Raw genomic sequence first — 18,330 nt, forward strand, 5'->3', positions numbered from 1 at the left:
GCTCCTTCAGTGCCCCTTCTTCCCGCTTTCAGAGCAGGGGGAGAGCAGGGGGCCATGGGGAGGGCAGCGGTCCAGCTCCTGCAGGTGCCCCCCGGGCCCCGCAGGCCGGAGCCTCCAGAGAGCTGGGTCTGGGAACGGGCCTGCAGGACGGCGTGGACGCGAACGGCCACGTGAGCACAGAGGGTAAATATGAGGATAGCCAGGGGAGGAGCAACGTGGTTTTCTGCAGGAGGGGCTGGAGGGCAGGCTGAGGTCCTGGCAAGGCCCCGCTGGGTGACCTGGGGCGACACGCAGTGTCGTTAGGACTCTTCAGACTTCAGATGGTCCCGTTGGGTGCCCTTCTCTGCAGGCAAGTTGCATGTAGTAATTTGGATATTAAAATGCGCATATTTTTTTTCAAAAGACAGTCCCCTGGCACATCTCTGGACCCTGTCCGGAGGCCCCCCGCCCCAGGCTTGGGAACTCGGAGGTGCCCTGACACACCGGGGAGTGACCAGTGTGTCCTGGTGGGTGATCTGTTGGTCACAGACTCAGGCCCGGCTGGCCAGGCCCAGAGCCGCAGCACGGGAAAGGCAGGAAGGTGCCTTGCGGGGCCCCGGCCCGAGAGCCTGTGATGCGGGAGGTGCGGGGGGACAGGACGGTGTGTTTAGTGCTGGTCTACGCGGACGCCGGGTCAGAGACCAGTTGTTATGGTTAATCTCGGCTGTTCGTGCCGCGTGCTGTAACTCGAGGGGCCCACACTCACTTCTCACCTAGGGCGCCGGTCCAGGCTCTCCCCACCACCCACGAACCAGTCAGATGCTTTCTTCTTTGCTGTCTCCAAGGGGGCCGAGGGAGAGCAGGCGGAGCCCGCAGCCCCCAGCCCCACCCTTCCCACCTGCTCTTCTGACTTGGCCAGGGCTTCCCCTTGAGCGGGTCCCTGACGGCGGGGACCAGGAGTCTAGGAAGGAGCCCTCGCCCTGCAGCACAGCTCCTAGGTCCTCAGGAGTGGGGCAGTGGCCTTGGGAGGCCAGGGCAGGAAGAGGAGGCCTGGCTCAGAAGGCAGACCCTTCTGTCCCCACCGGCTTCAGAACGACCAGCAGGGCACGGGGACCCCAGGGGCATCGAGCAGCTCTGGGCCTGGATGAGGTCTTCCTGACAGACAGGCGAGGTCGTGTTCTGAGGCCAGCTGGGGCTAGCACCCTGGCTGTGTGGCCCAGAGCTGGGCTCTCCCTGGGGCAGCAAGCTGGGTGCCCCTTCGGCCTGGTGCATGCAGGAGCGGGAGGGCCCGGCCTGTGAGGATGGCTCAGGTGGCTGGGGCTTAGGATTCGGGGCTGGCTAGGCGGTTGCAGCAGGTGCTGGCTGTGTGCCCTCAGCGGTGGCCGATGTTCCTCCCGTCTGTGCGTCCTGGGAGCCACAGGCTTCCAGAGAACTCATCTGTCATGCAAATGCTCCCTTCTGGGCCCCTGAGGGCCTCTGCTCTGGTTGGAGAGCTGTCACCAACCAGGGTGTGTCCCCTGCTGGGCCCTTCAGGTCCTAAGCACCCCACCTCCCCCCGCAATGGGTGGCAGCCTAGGGACGCCCCTCGACCATGAGGGTCCCCTGCGGCAGACCCAGGCTGGCCTGCGACTGGACCCTGAGGCCTCCGTGCCCATGCCGGCCTCTGTGCAGCCCCAGGACAGCCACGGTCCCCCAGGCAGTCCGGGACGGCCAGCACTCCGTCCTTGGCCGCCCCCAGAACTCTGAAGGAAGAGGGAAGAGAGGGAGCTCAAGCCGGGGCTCACCCCCCCCCCACGGAGCCGAGCGTGCTTCTGCATCCAGGCACCCGGGGAGCCCGGGCCGGTGGCGGCCAGGCCCGGGGCCTGTGGTGGTGGGCCCTGGGAGACGGGCTGAGGGACAGAACCCACACCCACCTGCCCACCGAGGCTCCAGTAGGGGCGTGGGGGGGTGGCTACCAGCCCAGGGGTTGAGGCTGAGCTTTAGGGAGCCTGCTTGGGTGCTTGCAGTAGACTTGGGGCCCCTGGCAGGGGCGGCTCCAGCCGGTGGTGTGGGCCTGGCTGCTGCCACCCTCTCTGCTGGCCCGGCGCCATGGCCACCCGTCCCAGGACACTGTGTGCGGCCGGAACAGGGCGTGTGTTTGCTCAAGACGCCCCATGGGTCCCTGCACAGCACCTGGGAGCCTCGACAGGCTGGACAAGGGCTCATTGTGTCCCCAGGCACCCCTGCCCCGCAGCCGTGGGCCACAGAGCTCCCACGGGTCCCGCACTCCCCACTGCTCTGCCCCAGCCTCCAGATCTGCAGCCTCGCACTGCCCAGCAAGCCCCCCCACCGCGTTCCGCCTCCTGCACCCCCTAGCCTGCCCACGTCCTGCTCCCAGCGCCCACGCCCCTGACAGCCCACACCCTGGCTGGCCCCTGGGCCTGGGCATCCGGATCTCAGGTACTCCTCCCAGCCTAGATGCCCACCCCACGTGTGCACTGCGCTCAGTGGGCCCGCCCGCTGCTCCTCCCCTCTGCCCCACCCAGACAGGTGTCCCTGGGGCAGGAGACCCTCCCGGCCAACTGCCTGGGGCCCGGCCTAAGGGTCGGGAAAGCGCGGCCCTCAGTGGCAGGGCTTCCCGCTTGAGGGGGCCTGGGAGGTGGCCATCCCTTGGGTGGGGCCAAAGGTCCTGGAGTGTGTGTGGTGGGGGGCAGGGCCTGGATGCCCTCCGTCAGGCTCAGGGCTGGGGCCCGCAGATCAGAGAGCCACAGTGCTGCCCAGCAAGGGTGGCAGCCCGGCTGCACTGACCCAAGATGGAGCCTGCGGGTGAGGCCTGGTCACAGGCATCGGGGTGTCTGGACTTGTCAGTGGACGCTCGGGCTTGGGGAGAACCCCTGCACGCTCGTGGGGGGCCTGGCGCTCAGGCCTGCCGCTCAGGGTCCACACCGGCCCAGCCGTGACCCAGCACCCAGGCAAGCCCGCCCAGGTCCTGGCACGTGGGTGCGCGCTCACTGCCCCCTGCCCACGCAGATGCTCACTCCCCTCCAGTCCCACAGCTGGCTCAGGGCACTTTCCCAGGCGCGCCTCGGGCACCCCCAAACCTTGGGGCAGGGCCAGAAGAGGGTGAGGGGGTGCTCACAAGCCAGGAGTGCCTGAAAGGTCGCAGTGACGGAAAGGCTGTCACCACAGGGCCCAGGGGAGAGCGGGGGACAGGGTGAGGCGCTGGGCTGGCGTGTCCTTGATGCGTGAGGCATGGGAGCAGGACCCGAGACCGAGGTCAGAGAAAGGGGCTGGTGCAGGCCCCCTGCCGGAAGCTGCTAGGATCCGGGTCTGCCCTACCAGGCCCCCCCACCGGGCTCTCAGGATCCACCGGCCGTGGCCGTCCCTTCCACGGGGACGTGTACGGGTGATGTGGAGCTCGGGGGCACGGTGGCAGCGCCTCTCACCCGGCTGGAGGCGCCTGCAGAGGAACGCCGGGTGCCGGCCGCTCCTCTGTGACCTCCCCAGCCCCTCGGCCACCCAGGGGGTCACCAGGGTCCCCACTGGCCGGGCTCTGACCTCTGCCCGCGCCCCACCCCTCAGGCCGTGAGCCTCCTCCAGGTCCCAGCCTAGGGCGGGCTCGGCTTCCTGCCCAGCCGGCAGGTGGGAGACCTAGGCCGGACGCAAGGAGAGGGCAGCCGCCGGCAGGCGTGTGCTCTGCCCTGAGAGGGCCAGAACCGGTCTGACCGTGTGCGCGCGTGTGCGTGTGCATGGCCATGCTCGCATGTGCGCGCCGGCTGGGATCGGGCCAGGAGGCCCGCGGAGCAGACGCCACAGCCTGCGTCATGGGCAGCGCCCTGGGGCGCCCGCCCAGCGGCAGATGGCAGAGCCCTGACGGCAGCAGAGCCACGAAGGCTGGGCCCCGGGGGGGGGGGGGGGGATGGGCCGAGAGTGGCTGTCTCGCTCCTCCTCTCAGGGCAGAGACGCAGAGATGGGTGCGTGGGGTGGGGGGCGGGTCTGGACGCGGCCGGGGCCTGGCCTCTGGGGGGGTCAAGACCTGCTCCGTAGGCCCAGAGACCCACCTCCGTGCGCCGGGCGGATGGACCCATCTCCAGTGCCCGGGGCCACCGGGGCCAGGCTGTCCAGACACAGGTCCCCCCGCCCCGCCTCCCTGAGAGGCTCCACACCCAGGCACCAACGCTTCTGCTGGGGGTGCTGGGGTCCCGGCAAGGGAGCCGTCAGGAGAGCCCCCTTGTCCAGGCTCAGCCCAGCCCACTCCTCCAGCCTGGCCGGGCTCCACCCCCACCCACCACACACACCCCACGTTCACTCCTCGTGGCCTGGCTGGAGTCCCTCTGCCCCAAGCTACCCCCCTCCTCTGTGACCCTAGATCCTCCCGATGGGAGAAACCTCCGTCCTGATGTTACCTGACCCAGGGACCCGCAAGGACACCCAGCCCCTCCTGCCCAGTCTCCAGGCCTGGCCTTGGGTTCTGGGCCGCCCACCCCAGCTCCCCTGCCTCCCCTCCCCCACCCCCCTCCCCCCGACTCAGGGACCCCGGCCTCAGCTGGCTCTCTAGCCTCTGAGCTGGGCAGCACAGCCTGACCTGAGCTGGCAACTGGGGACCGGCTGGCCATTTGCATTTCTGAGCCTCAGTTTCCCAATATGCAAATGAGACCAGGAGGAGGACGGGGCAGGTCTTGAGCCTGGGTGGGGGCGTGGCTGTCTGTCTCCCCTCTCTTCCTAGCCCTGCTCTCCAGCAGACAAGATGAGGCATCAGGAGCTATGCCAGGAACTGGGATCCAGGACCGGGAATGACACCCCCCGGGCCTGAGCTCATTCCTGCAGCCATCTCCAAGCCCACCTCAGTCTGGCCCAGGCCCATTGCTTGCCCAGCTGGCCCTGACCAGGTCTGCTCTGGGCCTTTGCACGAGTCCAAGCCCAGGCGAAGCCTGAGAGGCGGCCTGGGAGTGTGGTGCTTCTAGCGTCTAGAGGTCAGGAGTGGAGGTGCTGGGAGAGGGTGGGAGAGAAGCAGGTCCCATTGGTTTCAGGGCCCTGTTGGGTGCCCCCACCTGCCCAGCACATCATGCCCCTCCCCACTCACACCTTCCCCTGGCAGCCCTGTGGGGACCGGCAGTGCTCCCTGAAGACCCATTTTGCAGTTCAGAGAACTGAGGCCCAATGGCTCTGCCTTTCCTCCACAAGCAAGAGGGAGCCACTAAAGGGTTTGGAGCCAGAGAATGGTGTGTTTAGAAGCAGGCTCCAAAGGCTTCATCAGGAGCGTGCGGAGGGCCCCTGGGAGTGGGGAGAAGTGGCAGAGCCTGGGGGCTAGAGCTGGGGGAGGTCCGGCAAGGGCAGGACGGGTCCCAGGATCACTGCGACCCGGTAAGCTGGGCTCTCCTGCGGCCCGTGGGGCGGCCTCAGCCCCAGGTACCAGAGCAGTTGACTCACTCGCCTGGGAAGCCGAAACCCCACACGGGCACGTCCCAGAAACTACAAGCGGCCAGGGAAGCCGCTCCCGGAGCACCCAGACGGGGTGTGGCGGGAGGTGGAGGCTGAGAGGGCAGAGGGTCGGTGTGGGGTGTGGGGACGTGGCCAGGCGGCACAGGAGGGGGCACAGCTGGCCTGAGCTGGAGGGGACAGAGAGGGAGACGCCCCGGCCTGGCTACGAGCTGTGCTCCCTACCGCCCGGGAGCAGGGGAGTCCCTGAAGGACCCATTTCACAGATAGGAAGGCAGGTTCAGCATGGAACCCCTGGGGGCCCAGACCCCAAAGGGGCCGGTGTTCCTGCGCTGTTGATCCCAGAGAGGCAAGGCCCCTGTCCTGAGTCCAGCCAGGCCTGGGGAGGCCCCCAAAAGGAGGTAGAGAGGGCTTGCTTAGGGTCCACTTAGGGTCCACTCTGGGCCAGGATGGCACCTCCTGGTGCCTGCGCCACGGTGCACCCCAACTCGGGCCAGTGGGGCCCTCTCTGGGCCCCAAAGAAGCTGAGCACGCAGCTCCGCCTGGGGGACCAGTGCTGAGCTGACACAGGGTGACCTGTGGGCTGCGTTCTCCCCAGGACAGGGTCTGCAGTCCCCAGGGTCTGCTGTCACCCCAGCCCCCACAGCCGGGGCTCCACCCGGGTCAGGGGTGAGCTGGGCCCGCAGGCAGCAGGAGGGACGGAGTAGGAAGGCCCTGGTGGCCGGCATGGGGGGATCTCGGGCGGGGAGAGCTCAGCCGGACGGTAAAAGCCCAGGTCTTTCCATTTCTCTGCGGGACTTGGTGGCTGTGCCTCCCCTCCCCGACAGGGCCTGCGCCAGCCCAGGAATGTGCCTGACCTGGAGGGCGGGGTCAGCAGAACCCCCCCCCCCCCACTCCCCACCAAACCCGCGCCCCAGCCCCACTTCTCTTTCCTGTCAGGTGTGTCCAGCCACAGCTGCCCCCGCTCTCCCCTGTCCTGGTCACCCCCCCCAGAGGACCTGGCCATGACATCTCCAAACCCAGCCCGGCCTCCTGCCTCCAGGGCTTCACAAGGCGCTTGGCCCCCACCGCCCTCAGAGGACCTGGCTCTGGATCTCGGCAGAGGGTCCACACAGCGCTGTGTGAGGCTCTGCCCCCACCCCCGTGGTGACTCAGTTGCCCTGCTGTGGGGTAGGGCTGCAAGCCTTGGGGCCTGACCAGCCGGGCCGGAGCCTGGGAGGAGACGGAGGTAGCAGCCGGCCTGAGGCCCACCACACACGCCTGGACGTGACCGGTCTCGTCCACGGGGGCCGCAGGCTGCACACACACCTGCTCCCCTGTTCCCAGTGTGCGCTCTGCTGTCTGTCTGAGCCCGGACGCGGGCAGACCCGACACTGGGGAAACTCTGGGAGAGCCCAGCCAGCTTGTGCCCCTCCGGGCTCCTGGGCCTTGGGGTGGAGCTGCCGCCAGCCCCCCGGGAAGCCCTCAGAGTCAGCAAGCCCACTTGGGGAGGCAGCAGGAGTGAGCAGGGGGCAAGACCTGGGGGTGTGTCCTGGCCAGGGCCCTCCCTTCCCTGCTTTCCCATCCACAGTCACTTTCTGGGAATAGGGAAGTGGCCCTGAGGGGGAAGCTAGCCCCCCCCACTTCTTTCCGACCGGACGCTCTGTCCAGGCCACCTCTGGCCTGGAGGCGGGGCAGAGACAGGGACAGGGCAGGGCCCCTCCTGCAGCGGGCCCTCTGACCTCCCCTAGTCTGTGTTGGAGCCTAGACTTGCTGCAGGGGCAGGGAGTCCAGAGCTACAGCAGCCCCAAACCCCTCTTCATTTAGTAGTCCCCAAGTCTCCCCCCCCCCAGAACAACATGATAAGGCAGAAGTCCTTGAGCCCAGGGTCATGGCTCAGGGTCACCAGACTGTCTCCTCCTCCCTCACAGGCTTGGCCAGCAGCCTGTGAATACTGACATGCCCCAGTGGGCACCATTTCCTGAGCAGGGTCCCAGGAGCCTCCACGCTCTGACCCTGCATATCTTGGGACCCAAGTGCCCAGGTGCCTCTCCGCACCAGCCCTGGTCTGGCGCTGGGGATGCTTCCAGGGGGCAGACCTGGGTCCTTCTGGAAAAAGCCACAGAGAGGGGAGTCTGGAAGACAGCACAGGCTGGAGGGGCCTCCTGGGGCTCCCTTGGCAGTTGCGCAGCTCCCCACCCTGCCTGTGGCTGCCATGATCTACCCCTGCCCACAGGCCTGGGGCCACCGCCAGCAGCATGGAAGGGAGCGGGCCAGCCGAAGCACCGGTTCAGGGAGGCTTGGGCGCCAGCTCGTGTCCCCAGGGTACCGAGGACCACACAGGCCTTGGCCAGTGCAAATCTCGTCCTTCGTGCCCGAGCAGAACTTTGGGGCCTGCCAACTTTCCCTGGACCCACTGGCATTCTACCAGCGCCCAGCATGGGGGGCTTACTCCCTGGCCATCCTTCTCTGATCCGCGGAGGGGGGACCCACAGGCCCCGGGAACCCAGGCTTAGCGGCTCTGCACTGGCTGGGGGCCAGGGGCTGGCAGGGAGGGGCTGAGCCAGCCTGACCTGCTCCTGGGTGGGGCTCGCACCCTGGCTGTGACTCTCGTGTCTGCTTAGCTGGGCCAACTGCCACCCCGTGGGTCGCTGCTGTCTCTGAGCTGCCATGTGAAGGCAAGGCCCAGGCCGGGGCTGCAGCGGGGTGTGTGTGAGTGCTGCACACAGGCAGGGCGCAGCAAGGACTCCCTGAGTGCGCCTCTCCAAGGCCGTCCTGTGTCCTGAGCTCAAGTTAGCTGGGACCAGGCCCTCAGGGGTCCGAGCTCTGGGGATCTTGGGGATCCATCTGTAGGGGAGATTTCCTCCATAGCCTGAGCCTGGTCCGAGCAGCCCGCGCCGCAGCCCAGGGACTGTCCCAGTCACCACTGCTGTAGGCCCTGAGCCCCAAGGCCCTCTGGGACTCAGGACACCAGCCCCTTCCCCTCTACAGAGACGTCCCGACTGGCTCCAACAGCACAGCTCGGGTCCAGCCCACGGCTCTGCTGTTGCCCCAGCCCGCACCCTGGCCATCATGGCGCCGAGAGCCCCCAACCCCCTCCCTCTGCTCTGTCAGCCTTGGAGACTCAGCCGAGCTGGGCCTCCTCCTCCAGGAGGCCCCCACGTGGGACCCAGTGCCTGCACAGCTCCTGGCCCGGGGCCAGTGAGAGCCGCAGGCCAGGCAGAGGCAAACACAGGCGCAGTGAGCTGCTGGTTCCTTGGGGACCCCCACCGTGGCCCCCATGCGTCTCCTCATCTGTGCGCGGGAGGTTGAGCCACACAGGGCAAGGGGCCCGTCCAATCCAGGCACCACCCACACAGGCCGCTGGACGCTCCGTGGCTGGATTCCGAGGGGCGGCAGGCAGGCAGCGGAGGCCCCGCAGGTGGGGCGTGGGGCTGCCCTCCCCTAGCCCCATCCAGGCCGGGCTCCTGGGCCTTGAGGGTCTCAGTGGGGTCGGGGTGGAGCTGCCAGGGTGTACCGGACCTCCTGGTCCCAGCGAAACCCTGGACTCACTCGACGAAAGCCTGGGCTCATACCCCGGACAGCAGCTCGACCAATCCACCACAGCCATGTCCGCGAGGGGCCAACTGCACATCATGGACAAGCGCTCCCACACATCTTCCCAGATCCTCCCCCCGGGGCCCAGGCGAGGGTGCTCAGAGTCCCCACAGATGGGAGACCCAGGCTAGGAGAGGTCAGGGATGTGTCCACAGCTCTGGCGTGGGCGGTGGCAGAGCAGGCATGTGGCCTGGCTGCTGGATGGGGCTGGGCTGAGGCTGCCCGGCTCAGAGGAAGGAGCCCTGTGGGGGAAGGAGTCAGGGAGAGGTCGGGAAAGGAAGGCCCAGAGGTGGGAAGCCCCCGCTAAGTGTCCAGGAAGCGGGTATGGCACACGCCTTGCATATCATGGAGGCAGCCTGATCCTGATCCCCGGCCGAAGGGTCCACGTGAGGCCAGGACTCCTGCCTGGAGGCCCACTGTTTCCGTCGCCGCCCTTGGGTCCACTCGACTGGGGACCTGGCCTCTCTTCCGGTTAGGCGTGGATGCTCTCTGGGCTTCTTGGTTTTTCAGGATCTCCTTGGCCAAGAGCATGGTGAGCTGTCGCCAGGCCTCAGTGGCTTGTGGGATCAACGGGCTTTGGTGGTACCAGGTGGGCTGTCAAGCTCTTGAGTGCAGGCTGGCCTTGGCCAAGGGTCAGGTCAGGCCGGGCTCTCCCGGGGAGGGAGGCCAGAGTTCATGCAGCCACCCCTGCCCATGGGCTCCCACTGGTTTTCACCCCACCCCAGCCTAGGCTCTACCCTGTGTTGCTTTTGGAAATGTTGCAAAACCCCGGCCCGGTTCTGCTGGCTCCCCTCCCTAGCAGGTGAGAGGCCACACAGAGTTGAGGCAAGTGGAGGCCAGAGGCAAGGCCCTCCCCGCCTCACCAGGCTGCCACTGTGGGCGGGCGCTGCAGGACTGGGGGCTGGGCCCAGCTGGGGGCCAGGGCAGGAGGGAAGCGGCTGCAAAGCAGACACCGTCTGGGAGACAGCAAGCCAGGGCACGGGCCGGGGAGAGGACCCCCCGGGAAGGCCGAGGGTTCCTGCAGTGGGAGTGCAGGCTGGAGGGGCTGAGGCTGAAGGCTGTGACCGTGGGCCAAGTCACGGGGACTCACCTGATGGCCAGCCCTGGGGGCAGGGGCCGCAGCAAAGTAATGGAGGGTGGGAACTGGGAAGACTGGTTGCAGAGGAAGGGGCTACGGGCCTGAGGCTGTGAGCAGGGAGGGAGGCCCAGAGTGCAGGCGGGGAGCGCGGGGGCGATGGGCCGAACCGCAGAACCATGGGCAGGCGAGCGATGGATGGGGAAGGTCAGGGACCCTCCAGGACTGGTCTAGGTCGATGCGTATGAAGAGGCCAGGGCAGGGCTGACCCAACCTGTGGGATGCTAGGGGGAGCTGGAAAGGAGCATATCGGGGACGCCTTAGTTGTTGGTGTGGGGACTGGGGCAGGCTATGGGGAAAGGGCCCAGGGCAGGCCTGAGCCCCAGGGTCTGGGGGGCGTAGGAGAGCACTCCCTCCTCATTCCCCAGCTCGGCGGGTGTGTTCATACGCGTGTGAGCGTGTGCGTGCATGTGTGTGTGAGACAGACTGGGGGTGACCCCGGCTGTCTTCTGCCCCCCCCTTCATAGTCCCAGAGACCAGCCTGCCTCTGGTCACCACGGCAACAGTGCAGCCCCTCCCGCCAGCAGGACAGGCTGAGACAGGCTGACCTATGGGGCCAGCTGTTTCCAGAGCCAGGGGCGGGCAGGGAGCCTCGGGGGGGATCCTGCCCTGCTCTCCACCTCAGCAAACAGCTGCCTGGAGAGGCACCTGGCTCGGGTGAAAGGCTGCCCCTTCAGCAGGATGGCCCCATGCATGGAGGTGTCCACAGCACAGGGGCCTGAGCCCCCACACACCTGGCAGGGTGACGCGAAGCCAGCGGACAGGCCTGGCTCTCTGTGGTCGGGGGCAGCAGGATAAGGACCCCGCACCTCAACCTTCCCTCTGAGCCCACGACTGGTGGCCCCCACACCGCCGTGTGCTGGGGTATCTCCAGGCCTGCTGCTCAGGGACTTCCTGGCTGGGCCACAGCTACCTGTGGGCTCCAGAGCCGACTACCTGCGTCTGAGGGGCCGCAGACAGGACACACCTCTTTCTGAGGAAGTGTGACAACACGCTGCTTGAGGCTGGGGAGACTCAAGGTCTTCACATCAAGACTCAGGAGCTCCCCCCTCCCCCGCCCCAGAATACTGGTATCCCAAGGCCAAGGACCCACTGGGCACACAGACCAGGGTATGTAAGGAGGACTGGCCTGGAGCCTCACCTGAGGGGCTGGGGCCCACTAGGCAGGCCACCCGAGACCTCAATCCCTGTCCAAGGAGTCAGGCCTGCCTCAGAACCACATCTTGCTGTGGTCACCACCTCGACCCAGAAGAACCTACATCAGCCCTACTCTCCCAACCCCAGCACAGGCCATAGGTCTGGAAACCCATTAGAGCCTGAACTGAGGACACTCACTCTCCAGGGGTTAGGCTCTGGGACCCTCTGCTGGTCCTTGGAAGGACCGCCAAGAGGACAGTAGCCCTTCCTTCCTTGCCAGCGCTGCATGGATTCAGCCAAAGGGGTAGGCTCCTGCCTCCTACCCTGGATCTGACCCTGTGGGGGCCCTGCCCTCACAGGCCCATGCTGCAGGATGGTGGATAGAGCTCCTGTAAAGCAAGAGCCCAAGAGCTGGACCAGGAGAGGGTCCACTTTCTAATCTGGGACAGTAATAGGGGCAGTGAATGGCAGTGAAGGTAGGGGGGCTTGGAGGAGGCTGGGTGTGCTGGGGAGCGAGCAGGGCAGGCCCCGGAGGCAGGGGAGTGTGCCTGTCTCGGGGGCACTCCTGAAGGCTGTGGCTGCCACGGTTAGACCCCAGCCTGGCCCACAGGCGCCACAAAGGCCTCACACAGCACCCACAACGCCAGCACCTTGGCCTCTCGGCTTCCCTAACCCTCAACCCTCTCTGAGATGGGGAAAGGAGCCAGCGGGCGTGGAAGCCTCTTCTGTGGCTGCTGCAGCTGGCAGGCGGCTGCTTACACTGAGTCCCGGGCAGGTCAGGCTGGTGACCTTGGGCCGAGGTCAGCAACTCCTAAGGGCTGACCACTTCATACAGGGGATTCTGTGTAGCCCTGAAGGCGCAAGGGGACCTCGGTTGTCTCGGGCCCTGACTGCCATGATCGAGGTGGAGTCCCTAGGAAAGGTGGCAAGCCGCAGGGCTGGAGGACAGCCAGGTGGGTGGAGAGCGGGGACCGGGGTTCCAGGTATGGGGACAGCAGAGCAAAGGTTCCAGGGAGGGGAGGCGTGGCCAGGTAGGGACCTCGGGCTGCGGGCTGGAGGTCAAGCCCCCGTCAGAACGTTGGCCCCGGGGCGAGCAGGGGGCGCCCGGGGCTGGGTCAGCACTTAGCCCACGTCAGGGGCTGCGAGTTCCAGAGCGCGGACGCTGAGCGGGGTCCTCGCGGGTCCTCGCGGGGGAGGCACGGCGCCCCCCCGCGCTGGGCCGGCTGCGCGCGAGGGGGCACGGACGGCCGGAGACCCCGTCGCACGGCCCGAGGCACACGGGGGTCGTCTCCTGGACTCCCGTCCCGGCTCGGGCCCCCGCGCTCCCGACAGTCCTCGCCGGGCAGCCGCCCGCTCCGAGCGCTGCGGAGGTGGGCGCGCGTTCCGCCGCTGACCTTCCCCGGCACGGCCTCGGGCGGGACTGGTGAGTCCCGCCTCGCCCACGCGCTGCCATTGGCTGAGGCATCGGGCCCTTTGGAAACCCCTGCTACCATTGGCTCGCGCGGCCCCGCCCCACACGCCTCGGCCACCGCCCGCGCAGGAGCTGCGCGTGCGCGGTGTGCGTGCGTGCGTGTCTGTGTGCGCGCGTGTCTGTGTGTGCGTGTACGCGCGTGCGCGCGCGCGGGGGCGGGCTGACGTGTACGGCCACGCCAGGCTGTACGGCCACGCCACGCTGTGCGCCTCCGCGGCTCCACTACAGCGAAGCTAGTTCCGGGCGGATCACCGCGCTCCCCTGGCACACCGGCCCTCGCCGACCCGGGGGTGGGCGGCGGGCAGCGCCCAACCCGCCAGACCGTCGCCTCGGCCGCCCGCGCGCTTTCCCGGGGGCGACCCCGCGGCGCCGACCGCGGCGGAAGGGGGCGGGGTTCCGCTCGCCCCGCCCCCGCGGAGGGATACGGTCGCCGCGGCCCAAAAGCCCGGGGCGAGGCGGCCGGGGCGTGTGAGCGGCTCTCTGCGCGCGTGCACGCGGTCCACGCGCGGTCGGCTCGGGGCCCCTGCGCCGCGCGGACCGCCTCGCCCGAGCGGGTCTCGGCGCTACCGCTTCGCGCCGCGGCCGCGGCCGTCCGAGGCTCGGGGCCCCGCGCGGCGCCGGGAGGCCGCCCTCTCGCGTCTGCGGCCGCGCGGGGAGCCGGGCCGGGTGAGCGGCGGCGGAGAGCCCGGGGGCCGCGGGCCCGCGCGCCGCTGCCGCCCGCGATGCTGCTCTCCAAGTTCGGCTCCCTGGCGCACCTGTGCGGGCCGGGCGGCGTGGACCACCTCCCGGTGAAGATCCTGCAGCCAGGTACGCGCGGGGCCGGGGCGGGGGCCGGGGCGGGGGCCGGGGCGGGGGCCGGGGCGGGGGCCGGGGCCGGGACCGGGCCGGGGCCGGGGCGCGCCGCGCCGCACCAACCCCGCCCGCGCGCGGTCCCCACAGTCAAGGCGGACAAGGAGAGCTTCGAGAAGCTGTACCAGGTGGGCGCTGTGCTGGGCAGCGGCGGCTTCGGCACCGTCTACGCGGGCAGTCGCCTCGCCGACGGGCTCCCGGTGAGTCGGGCCGCCGGGCGGACCCCCGGTTTCTCGCCCGCCGCGCGTGCCGCCGCGTCCCCGCCGGGCCTGACCGTCCGTGTCCCCCCCCACCCCCAGGTGGCCGTGAAGCACGTGGTGAAGGAGCGGGTGACCGAGTGGGGCAGCATCGTGAGTGCGGGCGCTGTGGGGCGGACGCGGGGGTCGGCGGGGGTCGGCGGGGGCGGACCGCCGCGGCGCGGGGCGCGCTGACCGGCCGCCGTGTCCCCCCAGGGCGGCGCGGCCGTGCCCCTCGAGGTGGTGCTGCTGCGCAAGGTGGGCGCGGCGGGCGGCGCGCGCGGCGTCATCCGCCTGCTGGACTGGTTCGAGCGGCCCGACGGCTTCCTGCTGGTGCTGGAGCGGCCCGAGCCGGCGCAGGACCTCTTCGACTTCATCACGGAGCGCGGCGCCCTGGACGAGCCGCTGGCGCGCCGCTTCTTCGCGCAGGTGCTGGCCGCCGTGCGCCACTGCCACGGCTGCGGGGTCGTGCACCGCGACATCAAGGACGAGAACCTGCTGGTGGACCTGCGCTCGGGCGAGCTGAAGCTCATCGACTTCGGCTCGGGCGCGCTGCTCAAGGACACGGTGTACACCGACTTCGACGGTGAGCGCGCCGCCGGCCGCCGGGGACGCCCGCGGGGGCCGCTGACTGTTGGAGGCCGCGCGCGTGCGGAGCGGGTTCGCGGTGGGGGCGGGCGGGCTCGAGACCGCCTCCGCCGGCGGGGCTGGGGCGCGGGGGGCCGCGGGCGGGGGCGCGCCGGGAGTGCCCGGGCCTCCCCGTGCGCGGGGCGGACGCTGCGTGCGTGCCGAGCGGGGGCGGCGCCGCAGAGATCCCCGCATTGCGGAGCGCGGGGAAGCCGGGGCTGCCCGCGCCTGCGTCCCCCGCGCCCCGCCCGCGCTGTCCTCGGCTCACATCTGTTTGTTGTGAAACCCGAGCCTTGGCTCATGTGACCCGCCCCTCCCCCGGCCGGGCGGGCCGGCCAGCTGGGGAGGCCGCGCCCGCCGGGCTTTTCCAGGGTGAGGGTGGGCAGGATTTCTGGAGGCCGCTGCCGCCTAGGGGCCGGCCTCCCGGGGGACTGGGGCGGGGCGGGGCTCGGGGGCTCGGGGGCTCGGCGCTGGTCCCTGGACGAACGCCCTGACGGCCCCGCGCCCCCGCCCCAGGCACCCGGGTGTACAGCCCCCCGGAGTGGATCCGCTACCACCGCTATCACGGGCGCTCGGCCACGGTGTGGTCCCTGGGCGTGCTGCTCTACGACATGGTGTGCGGGGACATCCCTTTCGAGCAGGACGAGGAGATCCTCCGCGGCCGCCTCTTCTTCCGGAGGAGGGTCTCCCCAGGTGCGTGGCCGGTGCGGGGCTGGTGCTGGGAGCCGGAGGAGCCCGCCCCTTCCTGACCCTGCGCCCCCCTCCCCGCAGAGTGCCAGCAGCTCATTCAGTGGTGTCTGTCCCTGCGGCCCTCGGAGCGGCCCTCGCTGGACCAGATCTCCGCGCACCCCTGGATGCTCGGAGCCGAGGGGGGCCCCGCCGAGAGCTGTGACCTGCGGCTCTGCGCGCTGGATGTGGACGACGGGGCCAGCACCACGTCCAGCAGTGAGAGCTTGTGAGGAGAAGCCTGGGCCTGGTCGGTGGGAGCCGGAGGGACCAGCCCCGCCCGAGCCGGCTGCTGCTTGCGGAAGCGGTGACCTCTGGCGCCGGGCTCTCTTCTTTGCTTTTGAGTGCCTTTCCGAACGCTGCTCTCACGGGACTTGGTCCTCTCAAGCTCTGTCTGTCCAAAGACGCCCCGGTCGACGTGAGGTCCGGCCCGGGCCAGGCAGGTGCGGGACCCTGAGACTGTCCCTCTCCTGCGCTGCTCTGGGCGGCTGCCGTGCTGGCCCTCCGCGCCTCCCGCATCGGACTGTGGGACCAGGAGCACGTCCCGTGGCCTCATCTCACCAGGGACGCGGGGTCCCTTGTGCCCACTTCCCGCGCCCGCTTGCCTCCGGTATTCGTCCGGGCACGTCTGTGCACAAACAATGCAACAGCGGGGCCTCTGCTTCCCGCGCCCCGTGCCCACCCGAGGGTGTGTGCGCCTGCGCTCGTCTGCTTCTGGTCTGACCCCGAGGAGGGCTATTTATTGTCTAATTTATTTGTGGAGGTTCTCTCCTGCCAGCGCCCCCGGCACCTCTGGGCCTGGAGGGCGGGCGTGGCTGTGTGTAGACCCCAGGTCCTGATCCTACCTGTGTCTGTCGGAAGATGGACTTGTACAGCGGCTAATTTAAGGGGCGAGGGGGACCCCCGCCGCCTGTGGCTCTGTGCCTCGGGGGTGAGGGGAGTGGGGTAGGGGTGGGTTTTAAATTATTGACCTTGTACAGTTTGCTTGTTGGCTCTGGAGGTAGGGGGTGGGGGGACAGAGTCTCAAGCGTTAATTTATTGTAGCAGCTGTGTTTCCGGGTCGCGGTGTGTGTAGGCACCGAGGGTGGGGTTTCTTTCAGTTCCCAAGTGAGATGTCTGGAGATCATATTTTTTATACAGTATTTCAATTAAATTGTTTTGTATATAATTTTGTGTTTATTGGGCAGGACGGTTGGGTGAAAGGGCTGGGGAACGGCCCCTGGGCAGCCCCTTGTCAGCCCCTTGTCACCCCATGGCCCCCATTCCCGCCACTGCCCCGAGGGCTTTGGCCACCCCTAGTCTGGATGTTGTGCCTGTGGGTGGTCCCCGGGGGGACCTTCTTGCTTCTGTTACTAGAGATGCCCAGAGGTGGGAAGAGAAGGTGGCCTTTGCTCAAGCCACTCAGGGAGAGGGGTCTGCACTGTTGGGCAGATGGTTGGAAGGGGTTTTGGAGGATGAGTAGAAGTTTGCCGGGTAGAGAGATGAGAAGGCATTCCCTCCACAACGGGAGTGCGTGGAGCCAGGTGAGGGGCGAGTGCTGGCTGGTGCGGCCTCGGTCTGACCGCCGAAGGGTAAGGTAGCAGGTAGAAGCCACAGCCGGATCCAGGTGCGGAAACGTGGCCCAGCCCCAGCACGAAGGGCAGGCTGAGTGGATGCTTTGGTCAGATCTGGCCCCTCTCTGGGGCCCTCTGCTTGGCAGCTCCTGGTGTTGGAGGGGGTGAGGCAGCCGCTAGGCCTGCAGAGTGGCTGTTCGGGCGCAGCAGTGTCGGGGCTCACAGCCCGGAGCTCCTGGAGGCCTGTCGCTGGATCCCACAGTCCCCCCAGTGCCAGCTACCTGTCCCGTCCACAGATCCTGCACACCCTCGCCTGCCCCAGTGCCTGCTAATGGGTCCCTGGGGACTCAGGGCAGGACGAAGGAACATCCCGAGGCCACAACCAGGAACAGTCCGCATTTCCGTTGGGTGGAGGGGGCAGAGGGGGCGGGGGACTGGTAGGAGGGCTGCGGGGGGAGGGGGCGGCTCCTGGCTTGACCTTGGCCCTGCGGGGAGTCAGTGGGTGTTTGTGGCCTGCTTGGGGCCTGGGGAGTCTTTCCCTGAGGGATCCCCAGGGGTGGCCCCCCTCAGCACAGGCAGATGCATGAAGCAGGGGGGTGTTTGGGGAGACAGTCCACCTGTTCCCCCCACCCCCCTGCCAGACTGCTGTGGCTCCTCCCACACCCCTTGCCAGGACAGGGACTCTGGGCAGGAGCCTTGGGCCTTGTGGGCTGGGGCTTGGGTGGGGGGCGATGCAGGGAGAGTTGAGGCTAGGGCTTCTGTGTTCTCCTCCGGTGACCGTGACTCCCGGGTCACTGTGATGCCAGCTCCCCCACCTGCCCTCTGAGGATGCCAGGCTGCTCTTGGCACGCCCCCCCACCCTGCATTAGCCTGTCCTCACCTGAGCATCCGTCCACCCACGCAGCGGTCCAGCCGTCCATATGGCGCTCACGTCTGGGGGGACCCCGAGGCAAGCCCTTGGGGAGGACCAGGACCCTTCACCCTCGGGCGCTCAGAGCTTGCTGCTGGGGCGAGGCCCAGGTCTCTCGGACATGCTGTGGAGGGCCAGTCCCTGGGGTGGATGCGGCGAGGATGCTCGGGAGGGCACAGGATCATCTAGAGGGCATGGGTTCGCCGTCGGGAGGTTAGTGGGAGGGCTTGCCCTGCACGGGGAGTGCTGGAGCCCCTGGGGCGCCCACGCCAGGGGACGCTCTGACCTCCCACTCCCTGGGATCCCTGTCTGCCGGTGATGCCATGAGGGAGGGGCGGGCTCAGGCTAGCCATGGGGGGACAGCCCCGGGCCTGGCCACTGATCCCTGGCTCGCGGGATGCGGGTGCTGGGGCCACAGGCTGTCTTCGGCCCCAGATCCGGTGGGTGCTGCTAGGGGAAGCCAGTGTGTGTCAGTGCGGTCTGGCAGAAGATGAGGGGCCGGTACCTACCAGCCCAGGTGGTGCGACCCTGGGCGGAGGGCCCAGCCCCGGGGCAGGAGGGAGAAGATGGGAGAAGGCGAGAGCGGGCGGCTGGGCCGTCCTCACCCCTTCGGCCTAGCCCTGCGCCCCTCTGTCTCCACACTGGCCGTACCAGCCTGGGCACCCCAAGCACCGGGGCCATGGGACACTGTGGCCTGCCCAGTCCCGGGCTGG

At 68.6% G+C, this 18,330-nt stretch overlaps 1 protein-coding gene across 1 annotated transcript; it reads left to right on the top strand.

Moving 5' to 3' along the window:
- The first annotated feature begins 13,169 nt into the window (after positions 1–13,169).
- Positions 13,170–16,322, top strand: PIM3 (Pim-3 proto-oncogene, serine/threonine kinase). Its single transcript, XM_059187323.1, has 6 exons — positions 13,170–13,523; positions 13,656–13,765; positions 13,865–13,915; positions 14,018–14,387; positions 14,945–15,121; positions 15,200–16,322. The coding sequence occupies exons 1-6, from the start codon at positions 13,439–13,441 to the stop codon at positions 15,385–15,387; spliced, it is 981 nt and encodes a 326-aa protein (XP_059043306.1). The 5' UTR covers positions 13,170–13,438; the 3' UTR covers positions 15,388–16,322.
- Positions 16,323–18,330: the final 2,008 nt, after the last annotated feature.

The sequence above is a fragment of the Mustela lutreola genome, chromosome 8 (assembly GCF_030435805.1).
Source record: "Mustela lutreola isolate mMusLut2 chromosome 8, mMusLut2.pri, whole genome shotgun sequence".
NCBI lineage: Eukaryota > Metazoa > Chordata > Mammalia > Carnivora > Mustelidae > Mustela > Mustela lutreola.

Coding starts and splice junctions, on each gene's coding strand:
- PIM3 (XM_059187323.1), top strand. CDS start 13,439: ATGCTGCTCTCCAAGTTCGGCTCCCTGGCGCACCTGTGCGGGCCGGGC. Junction 13,766..13,864: donor GCCTCGCCGACGGGCTCCCG/GTGAGTCGGGCC, acceptor CCCCACCCCCAG/GTGGCCGTGAAGCACGTGGT. Junction 13,916..14,017: donor TGACCGAGTGGGGCAGCATC/GTGAGTGCGGGC, acceptor GTGTCCCCCCAG/GGCGGCGCGGCCGTGCCCCT.